The sequence below is a fragment of the Mastacembelus armatus genome, chromosome 8 (assembly GCF_900324485.2).
Source record: "Mastacembelus armatus chromosome 8, fMasArm1.2, whole genome shotgun sequence".
Lineage (NCBI taxonomy): Eukaryota > Metazoa > Chordata > Actinopteri > Synbranchiformes > Mastacembelidae > Mastacembelus > Mastacembelus armatus.
Genome location: NC_046640.1, coordinates 12,962,079 through 12,985,961, shown reverse-complemented (window position 1 = coordinate 12,985,961; position 23,883 = coordinate 12,962,079). Strand labels below are relative to the sequence as shown.

Genomic DNA, 23,883 nt, shown 5'->3' with positions numbered 1-23,883 from the left:
GAAAGTGAAATCAGGAAAGTTAATAGGCCTATATATGTTTGCTGTGCAGGCATTTATTCCCAGTAGAAGACCCGTCTAAACCTGTTTTAAAACAATAATGATGGAAAAACATAGTTTATATTAAAGCTGACCGGTGTCCTTTTGCTGATGATCCTACTATCCAAATTAGAGCACAGAGCTTTGACAAAACCAACATCTCTGAGTATCTGGTCTTTTTTTTCAGAAGATGGAAAGGCAGTGAAGGCATCAACATCTGTACCAATGTATTAAATATTGTATTCCTGCAGACAGACTCCTCAGGGGTAAATCTTTAGAAACCTTAGTACCTTCGGGTCTTTAAGGCGACTTTGCTCCACAAAAAGTGCCCAAGTCCTTGCAGACTGACAAACCTACAGATGTTTCTTGTTAAACCTATGACAAACCTCCATTTCTAGAAAGTGCAAACTTTAAAAAATCGTTTGACAGTTCAAGTTGAGAACTTGTTGCTGGCTCTACTTGAGTCTGACGCCCCGCAGCGATAAATCAGTCTTGTACAAACGAATACCTGTGTCTTTAAACAACACTGACTGAAGCCCAGTTCCGCCTCACTCATATGCCAGCGTCGGAACAGCTAACATGAAACTGAGTTAGCTGATCCGTCCCTGGAGTTTCACTTTCAGTAACGTACCGGTTGTCGCCAGGTAGAAGAAGAGACAGGAACCACACCTGGAGCCCCAGTACGAGAGACCCGGATTTAGGAAAAAAGTTATTAATTTCGTTTAGTCCTGATTGAAATCGCCATGTGGCTCTTCATAGTCACAGTCTTAGTACTTTGCACAGGTAAAGTGATTTGTGTCGTGTTTGCACCCTTTTTTTTTTTTTGCAGGTCGCCTAGATTAACGTTACTGTCTCGACAATACAATGCCAACGCCCATTGTGTGATTTTTGTTTCTGCTTTTGATCTCAGATTGATTTACTTTTAACAAACGCGTGTTTTCTTGTAGGTTTTCTGTCAAACCTTAGGTTATATATAAACCTCAGTTAGTCATTATTACTTATTTGGAATCCACTTTGGGAGAAGAAGGCAGCAGCATGCAAAACATGTAAAATTGTGTTTCCTTCTCACCGCGGTTTGGCCTATGTAAGTGAGAAGGATTAAAAACACATGTAGTTAACTGACGTTTAAGACTATTATTACCGCAAACACTTGAATTGTTTTGACACTATAAAGTGGTGCAAATGTAGGTTTGTTGTTAAAATAGCCATGGTTTGTTTTATAATGTTCTATTTCTGAAGTGATGTAAGACTACATTTGTGTTTATATTCTAGACTCTAATCTCTACTGTGTGTATATAGGAACGGTTTTGGGGAGCCCCTGTCAAGTTGAGATGGAGCCTCCTGAAGTTGTGGTGAGATATGGAAACAGCATATCGGCCACTTGCCGCTCAGTGTCCACTGAGAGGACAGAGGGAATGGGCTGGGAGTCTACAGCTGGTGGGACAGGCCTTAAACTTGGGGTTACTTCTCTTCTGCTAAATATAAGTTCTGTGACTGAATGGGACTTTGAACCACAATGTTACATCAACTTCCTTGACCATCACCAATGTATAGAAATCCTATCAGTCACAGTTTACAGTAAGTAGCCGAGCAGGCCACCTGTAGTTTTTGCTCATTTAATACAATTAATGTTTTGGAGTTTTCTTTTAAACATGGATATTTCTCACTGAATACAGAATTGCCCGACAGCGTATCTGCATCTCTACTAAGTCAACCCGGACCCATGGTGGAGGGCGAAATGTATATGATGCGGTGTGACATTGCTAATGTTGCACCTGCAAAAAACCTCTATGTGAACTGGCACAAAGGAAATGAGATCATCTATACACAGACATTTAATGAGTCCAGTCTGACTCCAGTCAATATGACATCTGAACTCAGACTGAAACTCCGTAGGGATGATAATGGGTCTCAGATCTGGTGTGAAGCAGGGCTGAAATTTTCACAAACGGGATCAAATCCTCCCATGATGCAATCAAAGCTGTATCAAGCCAATGTGCTGTGTGAGTTTTTAAAACTCTTCATATAATCATCATACAATCAACATTACCTTTCCCACATTGTTTTTAACTTACCTTTGTTTTTCTTTCTGTTTTAATATCATGTACATCCTCAGACCCACCAACCTTCACTAAGCCTGAAAATGAGACACTGGAAATTACAGCTGATAGTATGATGATTTTAAATTGTACTGCGACAGGAAACCCAACACCAACATACAGCTGGCAATTCCCATACACCAATGAAGAGACGTACAACAATCAAGAGAAGAATCAACCTGTCCTGAACCAGTCTTTTCAGTTTCTAGGGACCTACAGCTGTACAGCATCTAGTAACCAGGGTAATAAGACCAAATATTTCATTGTCAACAGAAGTCCAGGTAAGATAATACTCCTAAGTCATTAATGTCTCTCATTGTATTTTACCCTGTTATTGCTTTCCAGTGTGAAATTCTACAATTATAATTGCTGTTTTGTTTATTTTAATTTTATCACAATCATAGAAACTTTTCTTTTGCAAAATCAGAAATTCTGAACAGATGAGCTGAGAATAAAAATGTAACTAAAATCCCGGTCTCCCACAGGCAATCGAACAACCCTTGCAGCTCTAGTTGGAGGATTTTCCGCCATGGCAGTCGTGCTCTTAATCGTAGGTCTGTTGTTTGTGACACCACAAGGTACATTGTCTTTCAGCAAATCCAACTATCTCAGAGGACAACCTACCTCATCAGGACCTGTATGAGGTTGACAGTTTTAAAATTCAATTTAGCATGGCTCTACAGTGAAAAGTATACTTTTAAATGTTTTTCTGCTTTGAGAAACACAACTGTCATGTGTCTCAAAGTCCTACGGCATGATCTGTTAGTGAACATCTGCTCCTGCTTTGCTGCGGTGTCCTAAAGAATGCATAATCCCATCGACTGCCTTTTCTATCAATATGTCTGTACTTGTCCCAGGTCAGTGATCACCTCACCTGTGCACGCAACTCTGTGCGAGTTTCATTTTTTGTCTGAATTTGGATGTAATTATTGTGAATATCGGTACATGTATTTGTCACATATTTCCTCCAGCCAGTCTGCTGTCACTGTGGTGCCTTCTCTACCTTAAGTGTTTGCCATTCACATGTAAGAAACTGACTCCAACCCGTACTTAGGTTCATGCAAATGGACTGACTGAAACAAATTAGAGTTGAAGCCAGGGGCATCAGCACCCAACTCTGCAGCACTATTGAGCTCTTTTAATCTTCTTTTAGCTCACTGATGTGGTTTTATGGTATGCACATTTCCTTTATGGTTTAGTCTTAGCTGCTCTCAGCAACCTAGTATCTTGTTTTCAGCAAAAAAAAAAAAAAAGTGGTACATTTTTACAAGCAATTGGTGCAGTTTGTGCACTATATGATTGAGACTGGACTAAAATGAAAGAAGAATAAGTCAGGAAAGCATGTTTGTTAGTTTATTGTAGAGTTCTTCTGCCCCCAAGGGTCCAAAAAGGTAACATTAGATTAGAAATGGTGTTCCTATGCATGTTTTTATCCACTCAGGTATGTTTTGTTTTGTCTGTTTGTTTTTTTTACTATATGCTCTCTAGCTGTAGCTACAGTACTTTTTAAATTCTGCAATGAGGTACGATATTGCCAGTGAGTTTTTAAAATCCATTTAAGCATGTTTTGTACGATAGTTTTATGATTTTTTTTTTTTAATGCACTGATACAATTCTCAAATGTTGAATTTATGTTTGCACTTAACAGACTTAATTTCCCTTTGAATCCTTTCTTTGATGTAACAGTAAGTGCAGGGAGTACGACCTTTAACCTTTTAACTAATGTTAAAATATGGTACACGTGTGCTTATGCATGTACATCAGTTAAATTGAGCTACATTGTCAGTGATATCCTTAGGCAGAATACTGATTGAGGCCAAGCCAAACAAAGTGTCTTTCATTACTATGTTTGCCTGCCACTTTTTGTCAACCCCTTGGGTCTCTCCCTCTTTCTCTCTCTCTCTCTCATTCAACCTGGCTTACATTATACAGTGCTGACACCACCATACTAATTAGTACTGAACAAAGTGAATGTATTTTTTATTCTGTCTGTGGTAGCCAATGCAAACCTCTTTTTTTTTTTTTCCTGAAGCCATGTTCTTTATGTTCAGCTCCTGTCATTCCCACTAAAGGTTTTGGTAGAAAGTACTGTTTGTGTATGGTCTGACTGTGTTGCTATAACAACCTGGCAGAGTGGATAATGCTCAATTTATCATGGAGTTTTAAAAAGTTATTATAGCCACAGCAGCTCGATGTATTTCTCCTGAGAATTTGAAGAAGGAGCAGCATATTCAAAGTGAAGCAAGCATATACTGTTATCTGTAAATTAAGATTCCCAGCCGTGCTCTCCATAAATACACCAAAAAGCGTCTGATTACTTGCTCTCTTGCACCGCAGTTGTGTTCAGAGCTGATATGCTGTGCAGCATTCTGGTCGCAGTGTGAGTCTTACAAGCTACATGCTGCACAACACCAATACTACTGCCTGCTGGGATTTCACAGAGCATGGACTTCAGAATCAATGGGAGACAAGCACTTAAGGAAAACTGAAAACAGGCTTTTGTTTCAAGCCCATCATGATTTAACACCAAAACAAGAGATAAAATCATTGTTTTGAAAGTATACCAAGGCCACACTGAAGGCTGGAATGCAGAGACCATTAAAACACTTTGACCCAGTCAGAGTGTACTTTAGACTTGTGTGGTTTTATCAACAAAGTCTGGGGTATATAAACAGTTTTATGAGTAGAAATTGATCATAGTATAAATTGTAAGGTATGTTGATATCCTTCAAAACATATAGCTTTCATTTTGTTTGCCACAGACTTAGACTTTGGACTGAACAGATACCGAAAATGAAAATTGGTGTATTCACCTTATATACTGAGACACTGAATGGTATTATTTCTGTAGGGACATTTGCTGTGTTGTTTTTAGGCTCATAACTTGACCTAAAATACTTAGGCCTATAAGATCACAACAGTATAAAGTACTGGGCTGTGTTTTTTTCAAGGACTGCCACCTGTTAAATTTCCCACTTTCCCTTTTACCCCACTCCCCACCCCCAAAGTCAGCTGGGATGAAGGGGGCCCTTTTGTTCCAACATAGTTCCCTGCAGAGTTGCCAAGCTGGCTCTTGTTGGAATTTTCTTTCTCTGGCCCCTTAATCGACGGTTCAGTGCAGAAAATAACATGGGGAACAACTTTCTGAGATGGATTCTTCCGTTTTGCATGTTTTATTCAGGTAAGATGTAGGAAAATTGCTCTTCCTTACAAGTTGGGATTGCGTTGTAGTGATAAACAAGGGGAAATTTTAGTTGGCAACACAACTTACGATGGAACTATTACAAATGCATGCTTGCATGTTGGACTGAGTTGTAGATGTAAATGTAGGTTAAATCTTTCTAGCATAGGTCTGCAAAGTAGGTTGTACACACTTTGATGGCATAACAGAAATGAGTGATTACTATTTTCTATTACAGGCAGGTGTATGTATATAGTCCTTATACAGTAAATATGAAAGCGCTACAGTGGGATTTGGTGAGAATTTCATTGAATATAATTATGATCATGACTTCTGGTGTATGTGTCAGTGTCAGGTGATGGCTGCTCCCTCGTCCTCAAACCCTCCCGGGTTGTGGTGGGTTTTGGGGAGCCAGTATCAGTCAGCTGTGAAGCCACTCGCCCAGTACGTGTCCTGGGTTGGGAATCGGCCATCAATGCTGCACATACTCAGCAGGACCTGTCTGTGCAGTGGAAGGTCGACAGTCTCATTGATTGGATAGAGGAGCCCATCTGTTATGGGGTGTTTTTCACAGCTCCCAGACAATGTGAAGAGAAACTCAACCTAGTCCTTTACAGTGAGTCAACTCTTGTTTTAATAAAGAGTGTAGCAATGAATTATTCATATAAACCTATTTGATTGACCCAAACTCTATGCATTATTTATTTAGAAACCCCAGATAGCGTCTCCATCAGGCCTGTTAATCACACTGGCCCCATGGTAGAAGGAAAGGAGTACCAGCTGCTCTGTGAGGTCCAGAATATTGCTCCTGTTCAGTACCTCACCCTGAGGTGGTACAGAGAGCACACTGAGGTTTATAACCACTCCTTCTCTGACCTCATATCTTCCTCACCTGTGCAAGTGTCTTCTATCCTCATCATCACACCAACCAAAGCTGAGAATGGAGCACAGTACAAGTGTGTAGCAGAGCTGGAGCTCGGACCGGAGGGACCACAACCACCGCCAACAGTGACCTCAGAGCCTCTTAATGCCTCTGTCTACTGTAAGTAATCAAGCTACTTCCAGTCATATGTTAGAGTTCCTGTATGTTTATTACACTGAACATAAGTAATTGTAGCCCACAGGTAATCCCTATGATTTTTCTTTTAGTTCCCCCAACATTCCTCACTCCTGAACCAGAGATTTTGGAACTTACAGTAGGTGCTGAAATCACCTTAAACTGCACTGCCACAGGAAACCCCACACCTATATACAGCTGGGAATCCTCCCATCCCATGAAAGAAAGGATAGAGGATGAACCAATCATTATCTCCTCGTCACTGCTCCCAGGCACCTACACCTGCACTGCCTCTAATACACTAGAGAAGAAGAGCAAGCAGTTTATTGTCAAGGCCAAGACCAAAGGTAGAAAGAAGCTCTGAAGAGCACGTGTGCAAGTTCTCTCCACACAGCGTGTCCTAACCTGCATCTTCTTTTGCTTTTACTTAGGTGTTTGAACAAGCGATACAGAGGCGGGATCACATGACTACACTGGACATACAAGAAGGGGATTTTACTGTAACTGCAGCTTTGGAGGCAGAAATGACAGTGCATTAACAGATATTTATGAGGATCTTGCCATCATCCAGATTTAGATCTCATAAAGACCTCAATATACTATATTTGATAATGTCAGTGTTTAACATGGATGTATTCTGTGTGGTAGATTGTTGGTGTATAATATAGTTCATAAGCAATGCTCTCTGTGTGATGTCCTCTAGCTAATTTATATTTTTTCTACAATTATTTTCCTATTAATGAAATTATCTTGTATGTGTAGCTGCCCTTAATATAGCAATAATGACTACATTATTGTTAATGTATATTAGTATTTTACTACTGTAACTTTAGCACTGATTGTTAAAGATCAGCAAGCCTTTACTGTAAATAAAATGTAAAAATAAAATGAAGGGCATTGTAATTTATAGTTATCATAGTAGTAAAGAATTTGTTGTGGTAAACCACCAGGTGTCGCTGTTGCATTTCTCACAAATTAAGTCATTGGTTGCCGACACGTCACGTGAACACAACATGGCCTCGGAGTAGGAAGTAGCATTAGCGGCTAATAGGTAAACGAGCTAGGAGGTGACTGCTTTTAAAGTCCGTGACAGCTTCCCTCAGTCAGCCAAGGTGGGAATGACTTTTGGCTTAGTCGTGATGTGCACGCTTCATATGCATTTCATTCAAATTGTCACTGTTCTCTTTCAGCCATGCCATATAAAGATCCGTGTCAAAAACAAGCCTGTGCAATTCAGAAGTGTTTACAAGGTACATAAAATATCAATTTTATGTTTTTGAAGGAAATCCCATGTAATCCTTTAACTGACTTGCTCCCCTCCATATTTCCAGCTAATAAATACGTGGAGAGCATGTGTGAGGATGTGGTCAAGGAGATGCGGCGGTGCTGTGCGACACACGCTGCCAACTCGATCTGCTGCTCCGGGTTCAAGGACACAAACCCCACGGAGAACAAAACTAACACGTAGTCCTTACGGGATGCTTCTAATGGGAGTAGTGTCAGACAGTAACGTTGCATCAATGTTGTGTTGACACGATACCTGTTTTATGACAGTGGACTGAGTTATTTGTTAGAAGATGAGATGTCATTCTGCACATGGCGCTATTTGTGCTGGATGGACATTTCTTTGTCTCAGCTTTGTTGCACATCATATAGAATACCTGAAAACGGGTCATTAATATCAAATGTAAACACAAATGTTGATTTAACTTAACTACAGCAGTGTATAAAATGTTATAACTGCGATGCATTTACAGACTTACCGGTCAGGAGAGAGGTACCCCATGATGACTGATCAAATCAACTAGGACAGTCTAGAATCTCAACAGACTGAATTACAATAAATTCGTCTAGTTGCAAATGTAAATGGCAAGAAAACGATAAAACATTTGTAATACAACAAAGAAAAATTAAGAGTTAAATAAAGACAAATAAAATCAAAATGTGTTTGAACGTTGTAAGGTCAAGTGTAGTAGTCTGGGGCAATCTTTTATACTGAGGCCTTAAAGCCGTTTTGTAAATTGGTCAGTACTGGAGTCTGTTGAGGTTCATATAACAGACTTGGACAAGTGACCATCAGACTACATGGACATATAATATGGATAGTTTCTCCTGCTGCACCCTGGAGTAAATCGAGGGCACGGCACGATCCTAGCAAACTACTTTTTTCTACAGTGTAAATGTGTCTATAATAACAATACAAAAAGAAAACGTAGAGAGGTAGAAAATAAGAAAACTATTACTTCTAAAAAAAGAATAATAAATGAAAAAATATATATATATTGACACATTTTGACGCCTTACGTCTGTGTTACGGAGCGACGTGCTGACGTCAAACGGAAATGTGCAGCAGCATTTCTTTCTAGAAATCTGGAGCAGTTTCTGGCTAGCCCACGCTGGAGACCCTTATCTGAGTTGGTCCTGGCTAAACACAGGTATCAGCTGCATAGACAACAAGAACACGACTCTGAGCACTACGGGGTTTGTTTGCGTTGTATGCTTTTTTTAATTTAAAGTTCGGGTTAGCTTCGTTAGTCGTAGCCCGCTAAGTTAGCGGAGTCCCAGTCCAAGCTAACTGTGTTCGCGTTAGGTGTTTGTTGGCATAATGTCTCGGATAGACTACAGCGTGTGGGACCACATCGAGGTGTCAGACGATGAAGATGACACCCATCCAAACATCGATACACCCAGCCTCTTCAGATGGAGACACCAGGTACGGATTTAATACACACTGAAGCTGTTAATGGTTTTTTGGAAAGTAGTGCAGATTAAATGTTAGCCTAGCTAGTCGGTTAGCTGTCTTGAACTTACTTGCTAAATTACACTGTGGGTGTGAACAAGCCTGTAATATTTGTCTTAAGGCACGTGTGGAGCGAATGGAGGAATTTGAGAAAAAGGGTGAAGACATGAAGAAGTCACTCATTGAATGCCGCCGTAGACTGAAAGAAGCGCAGAAGAAAGTACAAGAGATGAGCACCTCGACAACTGATGATGCCAAAGCTGAGCTGAGCAAAGCCCAGGCTGAGGAGAAGAAATTGAAAAAGGAGGAAAGGGAGTGGGAGAAGAAGATGGAGGAGCACACCAGAGAAGAGAAAAAGATGCCATGGAATGTGGACACACTCAGCAAGGATGGTTTCAGTAAGGTGAGATAGATATAGGTGAACTCTGGACAAGTATATGGGGGATTTTACCTCAGGAGAACAGGATACTGTGTTTTTCAGCTGCAGATTATGGGAGAGCGATGTTACCTTTCCCAGTGCATTAGAGAACAGTCGATGCACTTTATATTGATAAATTGAGCAGTATGTTTCTTTATGTATGTGTGGATACAAAACTCCTGAGTAATTATTTAAATATTGGACTCAGAATCTCCAGTGTCAGTGTGTATAATATATAGCGCACCAAAACATAACTTATGTCCTGATTCTGCATCCGGATCTTTTGGTGATATTTTACGCCAACAGTGCAGCCCCTATTTTATAAAAAGCAATAAAATAATTTGAATCAATTTATTGGTAACATTCAAAGCAGTTTGTGGAATAACACTTCAACAATTCATTTATTTTGGTTGCAAGTATCTTATGTTCTTAATTCTAGGCTTTTAGTGTAATTCGTCCAAATCATTCAGCTTTACACAACAGTACATGGACAGCTGTCCTTAATCAGTTTATTCTTTCAGTTACTGCCTCTGACCAGAAGTTAAGGGGAACAAATGTTTTTGGAAGTAGCGGTATGTAAATGATAGAGAACCCTTGCTTGTTTCAAGTTGATTATGGAGTCAGGTTGGTAGAGCCATTGGCGTGTTTTACACTGCCACTGCAGGTTTTGTCTTTCATGTGGAATTAATCATTTAAATGTGGAAGACTAAGTTGGCATATGATTAGAGCATTTAGCTATGGATCACCAAAAAACACACACAGAAACTTTGTGACGTTTAATATGACATTCTCTGTCTGTGAGACATGTAGTCAGTCTGTTGTGATTAATCTGTCGCTCCACAGAGCATTGTTAATGTCAAGCCTGAGACTGTTGAAGAGAGTGAAGAAGAGAAGGAGCAGAAGCATAAAACCTTTGTGGAGAAATATGAAAAACAGATCAAACATTTCGGTAAGGATTATACACTTTGCTTGACCCCTGTTATTTAGTGCATGTTACAGGATACTAATATGTAAAACTAGTGATGGTTCATTGTTGCTTTCTATACTACAGGTATGTTGCGACGTTGGGATGACAGCCAGAAGTACCTTTCTGACAACCCTTATTTAGTATGTGAAGAGACTGCCAACTACCTGGTCATCATGTGCATTGACCTTGAAGTTGAGGAGGTAAACATTCAAAATTTGTTCTTCACCTTTTGTTTTATGAAAAGGTGTTTTATATTCCATGCATTATATGTATTTTAAGATATACTGAAGTTAGATTTATGGGCTGTAACTTGTTTTCTCTGAACAGCGACTGTGTACTTTGAAATATGTACATTATTCTAAAGTTGTTTGCTTCTTTTGTAGAAACATGCATTGATGGAGCAGGTGGCTCATCAGACCATTGTGATGCAATTCATTCTAGAATTGGCAAAAAGCCTCAAGGTGGATCCCCGTGGGTGCTTTCGTCAGTTTTTTGCCAAGATAAAGGTGACTAACTCTATTTGAATGCGACAAATGAAAACACCCAGGAAGTCAACTAGGAAGTAAAGTCTTTCTCTGCATTTCTGTTTGTGTTTCCACCACATTTAACAAACTGTGGCAAATTAATCCAGTTATGTATTTCACATTCAGTTTTCACCCTTGAGGAAGTAACAAGAATCATTTTGTTATTTGTATTTATTGTTTTGGGACTGAGTGAATGGAACGACTGAAAAGTAGGGTGAAGCCCTAGAGCTTCTGTCTCCATGGTTATTTATTTCTATTTGAGAAAGTAACTACCATTATTTCTCTCATTCACTTGCTTTGTTCTCAGATAGTTGTCCTTCTCTCTTGTTCACTCACTAGCTTGCTTGATTGCTCTGAACCTATTTAATATACATCTCTTTTTTCCAAAGACTAATAGGAAAGTACAGGGACTTTTTATACCTGGAACTGTTGTGCAAGAGCTAAATTTAGTTCCTCCTCTGGTTAAAACACAGGCTAGGTTCCTGACATCCTCAATGGTGTTGGTAAATATAATAATTTTGACCCCTCAGACAGCAGATCAGCAGTACCAGGATGCTTTCAATGATGAGCTGGAGTCCTTTAAGGAGCGGGTTCGCAGCAGAGCGAAGATCCGCATAGAAAAAGCCATGAAGGAATATGAGGATGAGGAACGGCAAAAGCGCCTTGGGCCTGGAGGGCTAGATCCTGTTGAAGTGTATGAGACCCTGCCACCTGTAAGTTCTGCTGTTTTTAAGAAGCATCAAGACTTCAAGATGTTTTTTCTTCTCTTCTTAGTTTAAAGATTGCCTCACAAAGTGTGTTTCTATTTTCAGGAGATGCAGAAGTGCTTTGATGAAAAGAACATTCAAATGCTACAAGATGTTATTAGCAAAATGGATCCAACGGTATGTTTCTCTGTTAAAGCTTACAGTTTATTTTTTAACTATTGCTCTTACTTTAGTTAGTAAAGTCCATGAAAAATATTGGAAATCTCAATTAGGTATAGGTATCTGATTCATGTGTATTTTGTCTTATTTTGGTATGTTCATAAATGTAACTGTTCTACGTGATTTAGGAGGCAAAGACTCACATGAAGAGGTGCATAGATTCGGGCCTCTGGGTCCCGAACTCCAAGACAGAGGAAGGGGATGAAAAAGAGGAAGATGTCACCTATGAGGAGGTGAAACAGGAGCAGGGGGAAGCTAAGACGGAATGACCAACATTGATCCTATGATTTGTTCTTTGTGCTGATGTATTTACCCACTGTATTGCAACTCCACTATGTGTATGACTAGTTTGCCAATTAAGGAACGATAACATAACTTCTCTAAAATATTTAGCTGAGGCTTGAGGTTTTAGCATTCAAGTAACTACACAGCCAAATTGCGTCAGTAACTCCCACTTGTCTGTTGGTCTTTTATTTGTTTGGACATTACTTAAGCTCTGTTTAACATTTATTTAGGTACACCTGTTAATTAGAGTGGGTGTGTATATGTACACAGGTCTGCCTGCTTTGTTTATGTTGGTGTATTGTTTATAAATGTTCTATGCATTTTCAGGTTGTGCACATAATTGCTTTGTCATTTCCAAATTTAGGTATTTTATTTGACATTTAGAGCTTGAGCAGCCAGAGTATTCAGAGTATTGACTATTTCCCCAAGCAACATTTTCATCAAACTTGCTTAACTAAAGGTTGAATTATATGAGACCACAGTCTCACAGTTGTTATGATGTCTGGTAACTCACTGTGTGTGAAATGGTGTTCATCATAAAAATTTGAGTTTTAAGAGAATCAGAAGAAAGTGATCAGTCTGCAAGATCTGTGTATGTCTGCATGGACTTTTCATGAAGTATTTGGTTGTTTGCAAATCATGTTTACTCCACATAGAGATTGAGTGATACAGAAGGTAAATATATGGTTATGCTCTGATATTATACTGTACATTGCAAGACAACAAGCAATATTAAACTCAAAAACACTGTCAGTTTAAAGCGTGGTAAAGATTGCTGACACTCCTATTGAAGTGTTTTGTGACGAATCCCCAAAGAATGGGTCTTGCTGGAATTGTGTTACATGGACATTGTTTGGCCCCACCTTGAACCAAGTTCAAATCCAGATTAAGTGGTTAAACTGCACTATGCAGGTTTCACGAATGATTGCTCATATGAGCCTCTATTAGCTGACATAACATTGCGCCCAAGAATGCTGAATAGTTATGGTTGGATTCTATACTTTCACTTTAAGTGCTTTTATTTTGAAGGTAGGCGTGCTTAGTAAAATTTTGCTTGATGTCAGAAACAGTTGTTACTTTTATACATGTCATGCAGGATTTACGTGACCAGCCTATGAATCAAAATAAACCTGCTCAGTGAACGCTATCAGAAGCTCTAGTTTACAAATGACCTATTTTCACTACTAGCTTTGGTGTGCGATTACTGTATGTGACAAGTGTGGAAGCGCTGAACTGTGATACCAGGTCCATCTTTCACTGCAAACAAACTAAATGGTGGACAGCTGATCTTTGACTTTAAAAAAAAAAAGCGGAGGAAAAGAAATCCCACTGAAATTTGACATGATACTCGTGGCTGAAAATATCCTGAAATAGCCTCCACATTTATTGGTGGTGAGGCTTCTGGTTTGCATTTGAATAGTGGAATATAAATGTACATAAAACAACAGCCATGAATAAAAAGTACTTGAAAAAACATATCTCTTGATGAACAGTACATCCACACCTAACATGAATGAACTGAATTAATATGTTCACCTGCAGTGTGACTGATGGTTGGGGTTTTGCTCCAAGTATGAAACAGTTATTTAATGACTGGAATTTCTTGGAAACGGGATATCTGATACTTTGTAATAAAAGAAGTAAGTGTTGTGGTCATTTGTTATTTGGAAATTGAATATAAAAAGGGCTTTTTATCACAGTAGTTTCAGCTATATGGCATTTTGATTCTTTAAGAGTAATATATCTTAAAATACTGAAGGAAGAATAATGACTGTATGTAGCCTTACACAGGACAGCCACTTGATCCTTTCAATAAACCTTGTAGACCTTTAATGACCTTTATCGACTGCTCCATTCCAGTTTCAGTTCTTTTTTACTGTTACACCTGTGACTGTTATTCTCAATGAGATGCAGTGAGGAAAAAGTACAGTTTTTTTTGTTATTGTTAGCATGTTCCAGCCTTTAAAATGTGAATATTTTCTTTATTCTTTATTTATATAAACCCATAGTTTTCTACTTTCTATATAGAAATTCTATGCATTTAAGACTTTACTTCCTAGTAGGAGCTAAATTCAGTGTATTTGGGGTTTAGGCTGCTGATCTGACAAGATATCTCACCATCTTGTCCTTCAAGAAATAATGAGCATTTTACTGTTTTCTGAACCATCTGTTGATTATTAAGGAAAATAACTATTGTCAAACAAAGGAAAAGAAAATGAGGAATAAATATGAACTAAAACCTTTCACTTTTAAAAACTATACTTTGACACAATAATTCTACAAGACTGGGCCACAAGATGCAGGATACAAGAACTGAGTGTTGAAATACAAAGGATATACAGTAATCTGTATGACCAGTAGTTTCTGGTCTCTGGGCACTTGCCAGTTATTCAGTTGATAATCCAACCTTGCGCAAATTCAATGACAATGACAAATTCAGTGACAACAAAGCATCATTTGTAGCGTATTTTTTAGTTTGTAGGCAATACCTAAGAAGACGCTAGCGCTTTTGTGTTGAGGTGAAAAAAAAATCAAATGGAAAAGCTCCCAATTGTATTTGCTTAAAATCCCAAATACATTTATTTTAACAGAATTGATTTATTCTCGGACGTTTATTTTGAAATCCGGCCCATGTGTACGTGCATGTACGCGCTCGCCTCGCCCTCTGGAGGGAGTGGCCACGTTGGTTTCGGGAAGCAGCGGTCTCTAGTCTCACAAGATTCACGAGAAGCCGAGACAGTGGGCGACAGGGGAAATACGCTCACAAGATGAAGAAGCCTGACCGTCAGTCCATCTGACGGCGTTAGGCATTTATGTAAAACCTCCAAAAACTGTGTTTTCTTTTTAAACGGCGATAAAAGGTAAGAGTCTTGTTTTTCATACGGTCGCCAAGTTTACGGAGAACCTGTGTCCATAACAATATTTAGCCTCACGATACTAATAATATATTTCCTTGTCATGGCCTCGGGTACAGTGTCAAATGTTTTTGCGTCGCTCGTTGACACAGTTCGTGTGGCATATATTTATATTTATAGACGTACACATCCATTGTTGCGGTATGTGGTGCTGTGGTTTAGTATCATGTAAACAAGAAGTTGGACAAGGTGGTATACCCGGAAGGCCTTTTGACAAATCTAATTACTTGAAGTCATATTTTTAAAGTTATTTCTATATGTTTTGCAGTTTCTTAACCTGCCAACTTGTGTTTTATGAAGTAATGACCGCATAAAAGGCGAAAATATGATGATATGGTAATATGTTATACGGTATCGTTATACAATTGCTCTCAGCGTTTGTGTTTACAAAGACCTTAATGTAACCCATATAACAGCTGCCAGTGATATACTGTGTTTTACAGTGTGTGTGTGTGTGTGTGTGTGTGTGTGTGTTTCAGTGATCTCTCTGACTTCACTATGCCTAGAATTGCGTGGCCCAAACGTTCAAGGCCAGGAGCATTTCCAGGCCTGAATGAGCCACCACAGGGTCCGGGCATCCATGTTTACCTGTTCTGGACTAAGGAAGGGGACAGATATTTGTCACACACAAGTGGAGAGGCCACAGCTGAGGAGCTGTGCATCTTAGCTGCAGAGACTATAGGTGAGTATGGCACATTTGACCCACAGGAGCCAAAATAAACGCAACTCGTATGTTAATGCTCATGTGGTAGTTTAACCTGTCGGTTGCATGGGTGTTTAACCTCACTGTTTATTCCTCAGGGATTACACCTCTCTGCCATGTGTTGTTTGCTTTGTATAACCCACTGACCCACGTTTGGTACAGTCCAAACCACATTTTCAGTCCAGAGGAGAACTCCAGCCTCATAGTTCACTATTGTATGAGGTTAGTTAGTTTTTTTGTTAGTTTTTTGGGGTTTTTTTGCCACACTGTATTAGGACAAAAGATGAAGTACCCTGAAAATTTCACATGGACTCTGTGGTCTACCTATATTTAGGTTCTACTTTCGGAATTGGCATGGGCTAAATGACAAGGAGCCAACTATATCCCGTTACCCTACCAGGTCGGGAACAGATCATGGGGGTTCCCCTCTGCTGGAAATCACATCCTTGGAGTATTTGTTCACTCAGGTTTGTATTTTCCATCATTTTTATTATTAGCAGTGTATTTATTATATAATATTTAAAAAAAGCATCATAGCACCTAATCTGTTTTCCTTCTGTATCTCCACAAGGCTAAATATGAATTTGTGAATGAGGTAGTAAAGATGGAAGACATTCAGTCTGAGGAAGAGCTAAGTCGTTTCAAAAATGAGAGCTTGGGGATGGCTGTACTTCATCTCTCGCACCAGGCACTGCAAATAGGCTGTAGTTTACAAGAGGTTGCCGAAAAAATCAGGTAATGACGTGAAAGGAGTGAACGTGGAGGAGTCATGACATCTGGTGTTTAAACTGTTATTTTTTAATAATCTGTACGGCTAAAACTGTGAAATTGCAATACTGATCAATTGCACTTAAATCTCTAAATGTGTCAAAAAGATATTAAACTGTGTATTTTATTTTGAATATGTTCTGTTAATGGATATGTATTTGTCTCATATTATGTAGTTATTTTATCCTGTGCTGCTGTGACAATCCGTTTTCTCATCTTCTAATCCAATTTAATTAATCCAGATAACACTAACATCCCTCTCTACTGTTTCACAGCTTCCAAAACTGCATTCCAATATCTTTTGCCAAGCATATTTCTAAAGACAACTTCCTGACTAAAATCAGGATACGGCGAGTGTTTGCAGACTTTGTGCGAACCTTTCAGCACACTGTGGATAAGAGACGGCTGGGCACGCAAGAGATCATGTACAAGTACATCTCTACTTTTGAACACTTGGCACCACATTTTGGTACAGAGACCTTTTCTGTATCCCACCTGGAAGTGAGGAAGGATGGGGATAGAAGTAGCTCTTACTCCAACACCACCCATGCACATGGTGTAACAAAAGACAACTTCAGAGCTCCTCCCACACATGAAATAATGGTATCTGGTATCAAGGGTATTCAGTGGAGGGAGGTGCCCAATCAGAAGGTTTGTCAAAATGCATTTTCTGTCTTCTGCTGACACACTGTGTAGCCTGTTGGTGTCGACTTTTTATTCATTCAGCCTTTTTACCTAGGTACATGAAAACACTTACTTCAGGAATGACTACATGAATTTCATGAAGAAAACGAAACAACAGTCCAGCCAACCAAATGCAAACACTCCAAACGAATGGACCTTCTTCTGTGATTTCCCTGAAATAACTCACATAGCCATCACTGGAGCTAATGTGTGCATTAGCACTCAAGACATTCACTTCATGGTAAGAGTACTTGTTTACCCCTTTATGTAAAAGCTTTAATACATTAATTTAATTGGTAAATGTGCTTGGGATGCATTAGTCCAAATGATATACTGCATATCAGTCATTCAGCTAGTTAGATTCTTTAAATTGTCTGAATATACTGTACAGTAAGGATAGATACATCAATTGTCCCCAATTCCCTATGCATGTCAGTATAAGGGTTTGGTTTTGTTCTGAAGTTGTATGTGTCTATAAGTGGGAGCTCGGATTGTAAGATAGTGGGGTTTCTGTATGTGTATGTAGGAGGTTGAGATGATCTCCAGCCAGGAGGCCCATTCCTTCGTCTCCCTCTTAGATGGATACTACCGGCTGACAGCAGACGCCCACCACTATCTTTGTCATGAAGTAGCTCCCCCAAGGGTAGTGCTGAGTGAAGCAAATGGACTGCATGGCCCTATGCAGTGAGTTTTCCTCCTCTTCCACATGCACATACGGACACAAACTGGCTATAAGGAAGTACAGTGAATTATATCTCAACTATGTTTTCAGTGACGATTTTGTGCTGCTGAAGCTGAAGAAGGAGGCAGCAGAGGAGGGAGCTTTCCTTGTACGTTGGAGTGCTCTCGACTATCACCGCATCATCCTAGCTGTGCTAAACCAAAATGAGGTAAGCTAATGCCCACAGTCTTCTCTGGGAGGTATTGTTGTGCAGTTGCATGCGCTGCATGTATGTCTAAACTTATGTGTACCTGTGGCCCATAGAAGGGGTCGACACCAAGCCACAAGCAGTTTCGGATTCAGCACAAGGGTTCGATGTTCTGTCTGGAAGGTTGGGACCGAGAATTCTCCAGTGTGAAGGAGCTCACAGACAGCCTCAAGTCCTTTGTACTCAAGTCTGGATCAGACAGCTTTATGGTCAAAAAATGCTGTTTGCCGAGACAAGGAGGTTCGTATTCAGTAGGCATTTTCAATGTAGACATGCTTTCCTACTTTATGCCAAAATCTTCCAGTTCAGTTTGACATTACTCTGTGATGCAAGGGCTCTGTTGTGGGATATTTAGGCTCTTACATAAGTTTGTCTATATGTATTTGTGTGATGTAGAGCTGTCCAACCTTCTGGTGATGAGGGAAGGTGCTGATGACACAGACTCCTTTTCCCTTAACTTGACCCAACTACGCTTCCACCAGATCAAGGACAAAGACATCAAACTGGTGATGAGATCAACCTCCATAGGAACAAATGTTTCGCCTGATGATTTTGTGGTCACAGCTCTGTTACTAACCAGGTCAATGTTCCGTTTTTGAGCAGGGACAGCATCTGGGCCGTGGGACCAGAACCAACATCTATTCAGGACGTCTGCAGGTGCAGGGAGGAGGAGAGAATGACGACGATGAGTTCAACAACAACTCTGACAGCACTGACAAAGCTGACAGCAAAGGGATCAGAGTGGTTCTCAAGATTCTAGACCAAACCCACAAAGATGTTGCACTAGTAAGCCTTACAATCTTTACATTATTTGGTAATAAACTCACTCAAAAAGTTAAAGCGGTGGTATGTTGAATTCAAACTGAAATTAATGTCCACTCTAGTCTCCTCACATATTTGGTGTTTGCTCTGTTCTTCTGTCCTTTCATAGGCATTTTTTGAAACTGCTAGTCTAATGAGCCAGGTGTCCCACAGCCACCTGGTGTTTGTACATGGTGTGTCTGTCAAAGGATCTGAAAGTAAGAACAATGACATTGCTCACCTTCATAAACCCACTTCTGCCTTTAGACTTCCTGTTTTTTGCTACTTGGCCATCACACATATGATCAGTGTTTATAGTCAAATTCATGCTTTGAACATGAAGCAAATGCAAAACCACTGTCAGCCTGTTCTGTTTTGAAGAGGATGGCACAGTACATGTTTACATTTTGCTTGGGGCTGTATCAGAAACTTTACCTCTGACTTGTTTTTCTACACTTTACAGACATCATGGTGGAAGAATTTGTGGAGTTTGGGCCTTTAGATGTTTTCCTTCGTAAAGAAAAGGCATTCGTGACACCTCAGTGGAAATTTATTGTTGCAATACAACTTGCCAGTGCCCTCAGTTATCTTGTGAGTTCAACTATTGCTTTGTTTTTTTTTTTTTTCTATCTGTCACTATAGTTCAATACAATTCAACTTATTGACTACACAGCTAAGTGCTCATTAAAGTGAAGTAATATAAGTGTTGTACAATTTATCACCAGATAAAGTTACAGTTTACAGCAGGTGTAGGCCAGAATCAGGTAGTGTGGCTCAATATTCAGACAGCAAGTTTTGAGTTTGAGATGCTGCACATAAAATTATTCTACTGTCAGACAAACCTTTTTGTTCTGTAAATTAAGTATATTTTTGCAATGACTAATATCATTTATTGTTTGTGTTAAATGTATTTTGACACCACCCTGAATCTCAAAGAATTAATGTCCATCATTTTCATCATTGAAGGAGACCAAACGGCTGGTTCATGGAAATGTCTGTGCTAAGAACATTCTGGTGGCAAGGCGAGGTCTGGAGCCTGGTACTACTCCTTTTGTCAAGCTGAGCGACCCGGGAATTGCACTCAGTGTCCTTTCACGGGAAGGTCAGTCCCAGTAACCCGCTTCACAAGAAACTTCCACAAATCTGTCAGCTTCAGGTTTTCTGTATTTTCTGTATTGTTTAGTCTTATTTTCATCAGACTGATGAAACTTAAACCAGACCACTTTCCGTGACCTCTTTCTTCTTGTCTTGTAGTTTCAGTTCACAGTGTGGCATTTAAGGCTGTCCTAAATAAAAGAATAAAAGAAAAAACAACTTTGTAGTTTTATTAGGTTATTTTCTGGTCTAAAACATTTGATATTTTTGTTGAATTTAGGTCACTTTAATAATAATTTGGACAAGAAAAGATCAAGTTTTGTGGACATTTGCTCACTCTTAACAAAATATGAACAAAGTCTGTTTAAAAAGTTTGTCTACCTGGAATATGAGATACATGAAAATTCTCTCATTTTTATTATCCCTGTTCCGCACTGCAGAGCGTCTTGAGCGTATCCCGTGGATTGCTCCCGAGTGCATTGACAGTGGTGCACCCAATGGAAACGCGGCTGACCAATGGAGTTTTGGCGCCACACTGCTCGAAATCTGCAACAATGGTGATCTTCCCATGAGTGGCAGCACGTTGTCTGAGGCAGGCAGATTTAAGCTTTTTTTTTTTTTTTTTTCCATCTTTGATCAGTGAAAAAGCTTCATCTGTTTATTTTATTTTCCCTTTTGATCTGTAATTGTAACACCAGAACCTTTCCCCCCCCAACAGAAAGAGCGTTTTTATCAGCAAAAGGGCCGCTTAGCTGAGCCGTCCTCCCAGGAACTGGCCAGCTTCATCAGCATGTGTTTGAACTACGAGCCTGTGGAGAGGCCTTCGTTCCGCGCTGTGCTCAGAAAGCTCACTGAAATCATGATCAAAAGTGGGTTTTTATGTACTCTTACAGTATGTTTTGTTTTTGTCTGACCATGTCTCTGTGAACATGTCACAGATATGTTTTTTTTTCTGCACACAGATCCTGATATATCTCCCAGTGAAACTCTCTCTAACACGGACCCAAGCGTGTTCCATAAGCGCTACCTGAAAAAGATGCGGGACTTAGGAGAGGTAAGTTCTAGTACCGGGTCACCAGTAATTTTCATTGTCCTTCACATTAGAGTAATCCACTATTCATTGATCTGTCTCCAGGGTCACTTTGGAAAGGTAACTCTTTACCTGTATGATCCAGCCAACGATGGCACAGGAGAACGTGTGGCAGTGAAGGCTTTAAAACAGGAAAATGGTCATGTCCCTGATGGCTGGATGAAGGAGATTGAGATCCTGAAGTCTCTCTATCACAGCAACATTGTCAAGTACAAGGGCTGTTGTACTGAACTGGGTGAGTCCTCAGCTGTTGTTTGTCTGCTTCAGATGCGCACAGTTCTTGCATAATGCCTTTCTTTTAAGTTGCTTTGCTGGTTGGATGACCTGAGGAATTGATTTTTGGTTCCTGTTGTTCCTCTGTAAACATTGAAATATATTCAAGGTACAACACTTTCCAACACACAGCATTCTGAGCAACACTGTACCTTCAGAACCAGGACAAGCAACATGTTGTTGTTGCCTAAAAAAAAAAAAAAAAAAAAAGAAATAGGAATCTAAAAATCATTATTGCATTGTCCTTTGACAGGAGGACAGGTTGTGCAGCTAATAATGGAGTACCTTCCTCTTGGCAGTCTGCGAGAGTACCTTCCCAAACGTAAACTGGGTGTTCCCCAGTGCCTTATGTTTGCTCAGCAGATCTGTCAGGTAAGTTTAGGTGGTTTTGTAGTTTGTGCTAATAATCTGGATTTTCTGTCAATCTTATCATACAAGTGATGCTGTGTGCAAACTGCAGCGATATTTCTCTTTAAGATCGTTCATTTGTTCTGTTTAATTTTCATTCACTAATTACACTAGTGATACATTATGCTGTTTTCTATCTGTAACCAACTGTCCATCAGAAAAATAATCTTTTCAGCATGCTGTTGTTTGGCACACCAGTGATATTTTTATCTTTGATAGACATCTGAGCAATATCAAGCCAGTCTTAGCATTAAAAAGTTGTCTTTTTTTAATGACATTTACATTTAATTCTTTACTTTTTGATTTGGTCCCTCTGAGTAATTATGCCACTTTTTTTCTGTTTTAAAGGGGATGGAGTACTTGCACTCGAAGCGATACATCCACCGAGACCTAGCTGCCCGAAATGTCCTTGTGGAAAATGACAATTTGGTAAAGATTGGAGACTTTGGCCTGACAAAATACATTCCTGAAGGCGAGATCTACTATCGTGTCCGCGAGGATGGGGACAGTCCAGTGTTCTGGTGACTTCATGCAACAGTAAACTGTATTTTTCAGTGCTTTGTTTAATGGCTTTAACCACTGAACTGTATTGTTGTTTTGCCCTGTGTAGGTATGCCATTGAATGTCTGAAGGAGAGTAAATTTTCCTTTTCATCTGACATTTGGTCCTTTGGTGTAACTTTGTATGAGATCTTTACCCGCTGTGATCATCGCCAGAGCCCTCCAACAGTATGTAATCACTATCCTCTAAAAGCAAACTAAACCCTGCATATATTTTTATGTGAGGCCAGTCAAGCAAGTTTGGTATCCCTGTGTTAAATGCGCTATGTACACCTCTGGGTTTTTTTGTAGAAGTTCTTTGAAATGATGGAGGAAGCCCAGGGACAGATGACTGTGATGGTACTCATAAAACTGCTGGAGAAACAGCTGCGATTACCTTGTCCCAGAGAATGCCCACATGAGGTAAGATTACAGGTTTAAGTTAAATCAACATTCTGATGGTACAATCAGCCTCCTGATCTTTTCATAATTACTTTTTTTAACCAACAGGTGAAGATGTTGATGGAGCAGTGTTGGGCCGCAGAGCCCGCACAGAGGCCGTCATTTGGAACCCTCATTGAAAAGTTTGAGGCTATTCGCCGAACATACGACTGGCACTCAAATATAAACTTTTCTTTGGCTCAGATTTGCTGATCAGGATTGAGTGAAGGTCTGCTTGTCTTTTTGTTTACCACCATGTCAACCATATATTACAGGGTAGCAAATAATGAGTGTCTTGCTGTGCAATGCCTGCTGCCTGCATTTACACAGATATCTTTATAGGCTTCCTTTTGATAAAAGCACAGTGCTATCCTGTCATGTGATATTAACAAAAATAAACTCTGTGGTATTTTTTTTTTTTTTTCCTGGCTGGAGTTCAATATCATGGGCAAAGGTGAAGCCTTGAGTAGTCAGTTTTTGTCTTTCAAAAGTTTTAAGTTTGCATATCACAGTAAGTATTAAGAATTTCTGTGAAGCTGGGAGATTGCTATCTTTTATTGTATATTTAATTTTTGTACATTTGTCATTGTATGTTGTGTTTAATTTTGTATAAACCAAAAGAATAATCTCAAAATCTAATAAACCATTTTCACATTAGCTCTTTCTTTAAGACCTTAAAAGTGATGTACGTGCCTGTGTATAAAGATGTTTTTGAATGTGTCATTCATGTTTTTACATGTCCGATGTCATATGTTCGACAAGGCACAGCTACATCTCTGTTACATAAGAAATCACTGATCACAAGATTTAGGATTTAATAAAGTGAAATCAACAGCTACACTATTCTTTTTACACAAACAGGTCACTGACCAGGGGAATGAGCTTTCCTAATACTCTGTGTTGTATTGCTGTTCGTGCCTGTTGACATGCAGCGCGTATTTGGGTTGAATGAACATATGGTGCAAGCTCTTACCATGTGATCTGCTTCCAGAATTTGCCCTCCT

At 39.6% G+C, this 23,883-nt stretch overlaps 5 protein-coding genes across 6 annotated transcripts; all 5 read left to right on the top strand.

Moving 5' to 3' along the window:
- Positions 1-605: 605 nt before the first annotated feature.
- On the top strand, positions 606-3,507 carry LOC113140816 (cell adhesion molecule 3-like). The gene is made up of 5 exons (XM_026324830.1): positions 606-819; positions 1,336-1,614; positions 1,713-2,039; positions 2,153-2,416; positions 2,621-3,507. Exons 1-5 carry the CDS (start codon positions 780-782, stop codon positions 2,776-2,778), a joined length of 1,068 nt encoding a protein of 355 aa, XP_026180615.1. The 5' UTR covers positions 606-779; the 3' UTR covers positions 2,779-3,507.
- Positions 3,508-3,648: 141 nt separating this feature from the next.
- Positions 3,649-7,249, top strand: LOC113140817 (hemicentin-1-like). The gene is made up of 5 exons (XM_026324831.2): positions 3,649-5,316; positions 5,666-5,932; positions 6,026-6,358; positions 6,466-6,720; positions 6,805-7,249. Exons 1-5 carry the CDS (start codon positions 5,265-5,267, stop codon positions 6,810-6,812), a joined length of 915 nt encoding a protein of 304 aa, XP_026180616.1. The 5' UTR covers positions 3,649-5,264; the 3' UTR covers positions 6,813-7,249.
- Positions 7,250-7,367: 118 nt separating this feature from the next.
- cmc4 (C-x(9)-C motif containing 4 homolog (S. cerevisiae)) lies at positions 7,368-8,316 on the top strand. Its single transcript, XM_026326056.1, has 3 exons — positions 7,368-7,485; positions 7,564-7,623; positions 7,705-8,316. The coding sequence occupies exons 2-3, from the start codon at positions 7,566-7,568 to the stop codon at positions 7,839-7,841; spliced, it is 195 nt and encodes a 64-aa protein (XP_026181841.1). The 5' UTR covers positions 7,368-7,485; positions 7,564-7,565; the 3' UTR covers positions 7,842-8,316.
- A 338-nt stretch (positions 8,317-8,654) lies between these two features.
- Positions 8,655-13,707, top strand: LOC113141562 (cell division cycle 37, HSP90 cochaperone). The gene is made up of 8 exons (XM_026326055.2): positions 8,655-9,086; positions 9,235-9,516; positions 10,375-10,480; positions 10,583-10,698; positions 10,882-11,004; positions 11,553-11,735; positions 11,835-11,906; positions 12,077-13,707. The coding sequence occupies exons 1-8, from the start codon at positions 8,979-8,981 to the stop codon at positions 12,215-12,217; spliced, it is 1,131 nt and encodes a 376-aa protein (XP_026181840.1). The 5' UTR covers positions 8,655-8,978; the 3' UTR covers positions 12,218-13,707.
- A 1,220-nt stretch (positions 13,708-14,927) lies between these two features.
- Positions 14,928-23,717, top strand: tyk2 (tyrosine kinase 2). Of its 2 annotated transcripts, none has more exons than XM_026326049.2 (24): positions 14,928-15,094; positions 15,628-15,830; positions 15,950-16,073; positions 16,186-16,318; positions 16,423-16,586; positions 16,895-17,270; positions 17,359-17,544; positions 17,830-17,987; positions 18,076-18,193; positions 18,292-18,472; positions 18,629-18,738; positions 18,836-19,018; positions 19,164-19,251; positions 19,497-19,624; positions 20,000-20,135; positions 20,569-20,720; positions 20,847-20,997; positions 21,091-21,182; positions 21,264-21,453; positions 21,745-21,863; positions 22,248-22,420; positions 22,510-22,627; positions 22,751-22,861; positions 22,949-23,717. In XM_026326049.2, the coding sequence occupies exons 2-24, from the start codon at positions 15,647-15,649 to the stop codon at positions 23,090-23,092; spliced, it is 3,519 nt and encodes a 1,172-aa protein (XP_026181834.1). In that variant the 5' UTR covers positions 14,928-15,094; positions 15,628-15,646; the 3' UTR covers positions 23,093-23,717. The 2 variants fall into 2 exon arrangements, with proteins under 2 accessions (XP_026181834.1, XP_026181832.1); XM_026326047.2 differs by having other exon boundaries at positions 18,289-18,472.
- Positions 23,718-23,883: the final 166 nt, after the last annotated feature.

Bases quoted from the DNA above. Each gene is read 5' to 3' on its own strand.
- LOC113140816 (XM_026324830.1), top strand. From the start codon at position 780: ATGTGGCTCTTCATAGTCACAGTCTTAGTACTTTGCACAG. The intron at 820-1,335 runs GTAAAGTGATTT...GTGTGTATATAG, and splicing joins AGTCTTAGTACTTTGCACAG to GAACGGTTTTGGGGAGCCCC. The intron at 2,417-2,620 runs GTAAGATAATAC...GGTCTCCCACAG, and splicing joins CATTGTCAACAGAAGTCCAG to GCAATCGAACAACCCTTGCA.
- LOC113140817 (XM_026324831.2), top strand. From the start codon at position 5,265: ATGGGGAACAACTTTCTGAGATGGATTCTTCCGTTTTGCATGTTTTAT. The intron at 5,317-5,665 runs GTAAGATGTAGG...TGTATGTGTCAG, and splicing joins GTTTTGCATGTTTTATTCAG to TGTCAGGTGATGGCTGCTCC. The intron at 5,933-6,025 runs GTGAGTCAACTC...TTATTTATTTAG, and splicing joins ACTCAACCTAGTCCTTTACA to AAACCCCAGATAGCGTCTCC.
- cmc4 (XM_026326056.1), top strand. From the start codon at position 7,566: ATGCCATATAAAGATCCGTGTCAAAAACAAGCCTGTGCAATTCAGAAG. The intron at 7,624-7,704 runs GTACATAAAATA...CCATATTTCCAG, and splicing joins AATTCAGAAGTGTTTACAAG to CTAATAAATACGTGGAGAGC.
- LOC113141562 (XM_026326055.2), top strand. From the start codon at position 8,979: ATGTCTCGGATAGACTACAGCGTGTGGGACCACATCGAGGTGTCAGAC. The intron at 11,005-11,552 runs GTGACTAACTCT...TTGACCCCTCAG, and splicing joins AGTTTTTTGCCAAGATAAAG to ACAGCAGATCAGCAGTACCA. The intron at 11,736-11,834 runs GTAAGTTCTGCT...TTCTATTTTCAG, and splicing joins TGTATGAGACCCTGCCACCT to GAGATGCAGAAGTGCTTTGA.
- tyk2 (XM_026326047.2), top strand. From the start codon at position 15,647: ATGCCTAGAATTGCGTGGCCCAAACGTTCAAGGCCAGGAGCATTTCCA. The intron at 16,074-16,185 runs GTTAGTTAGTTT...ACCTATATTTAG, and splicing joins ATAGTTCACTATTGTATGAG to GTTCTACTTTCGGAATTGGC. The intron at 19,252-19,496 runs GTAAGAACAATG...TACACTTTACAG, and splicing joins GTCTGTCAAAGGATCTGAAA to ACATCATGGTGGAAGAATTT.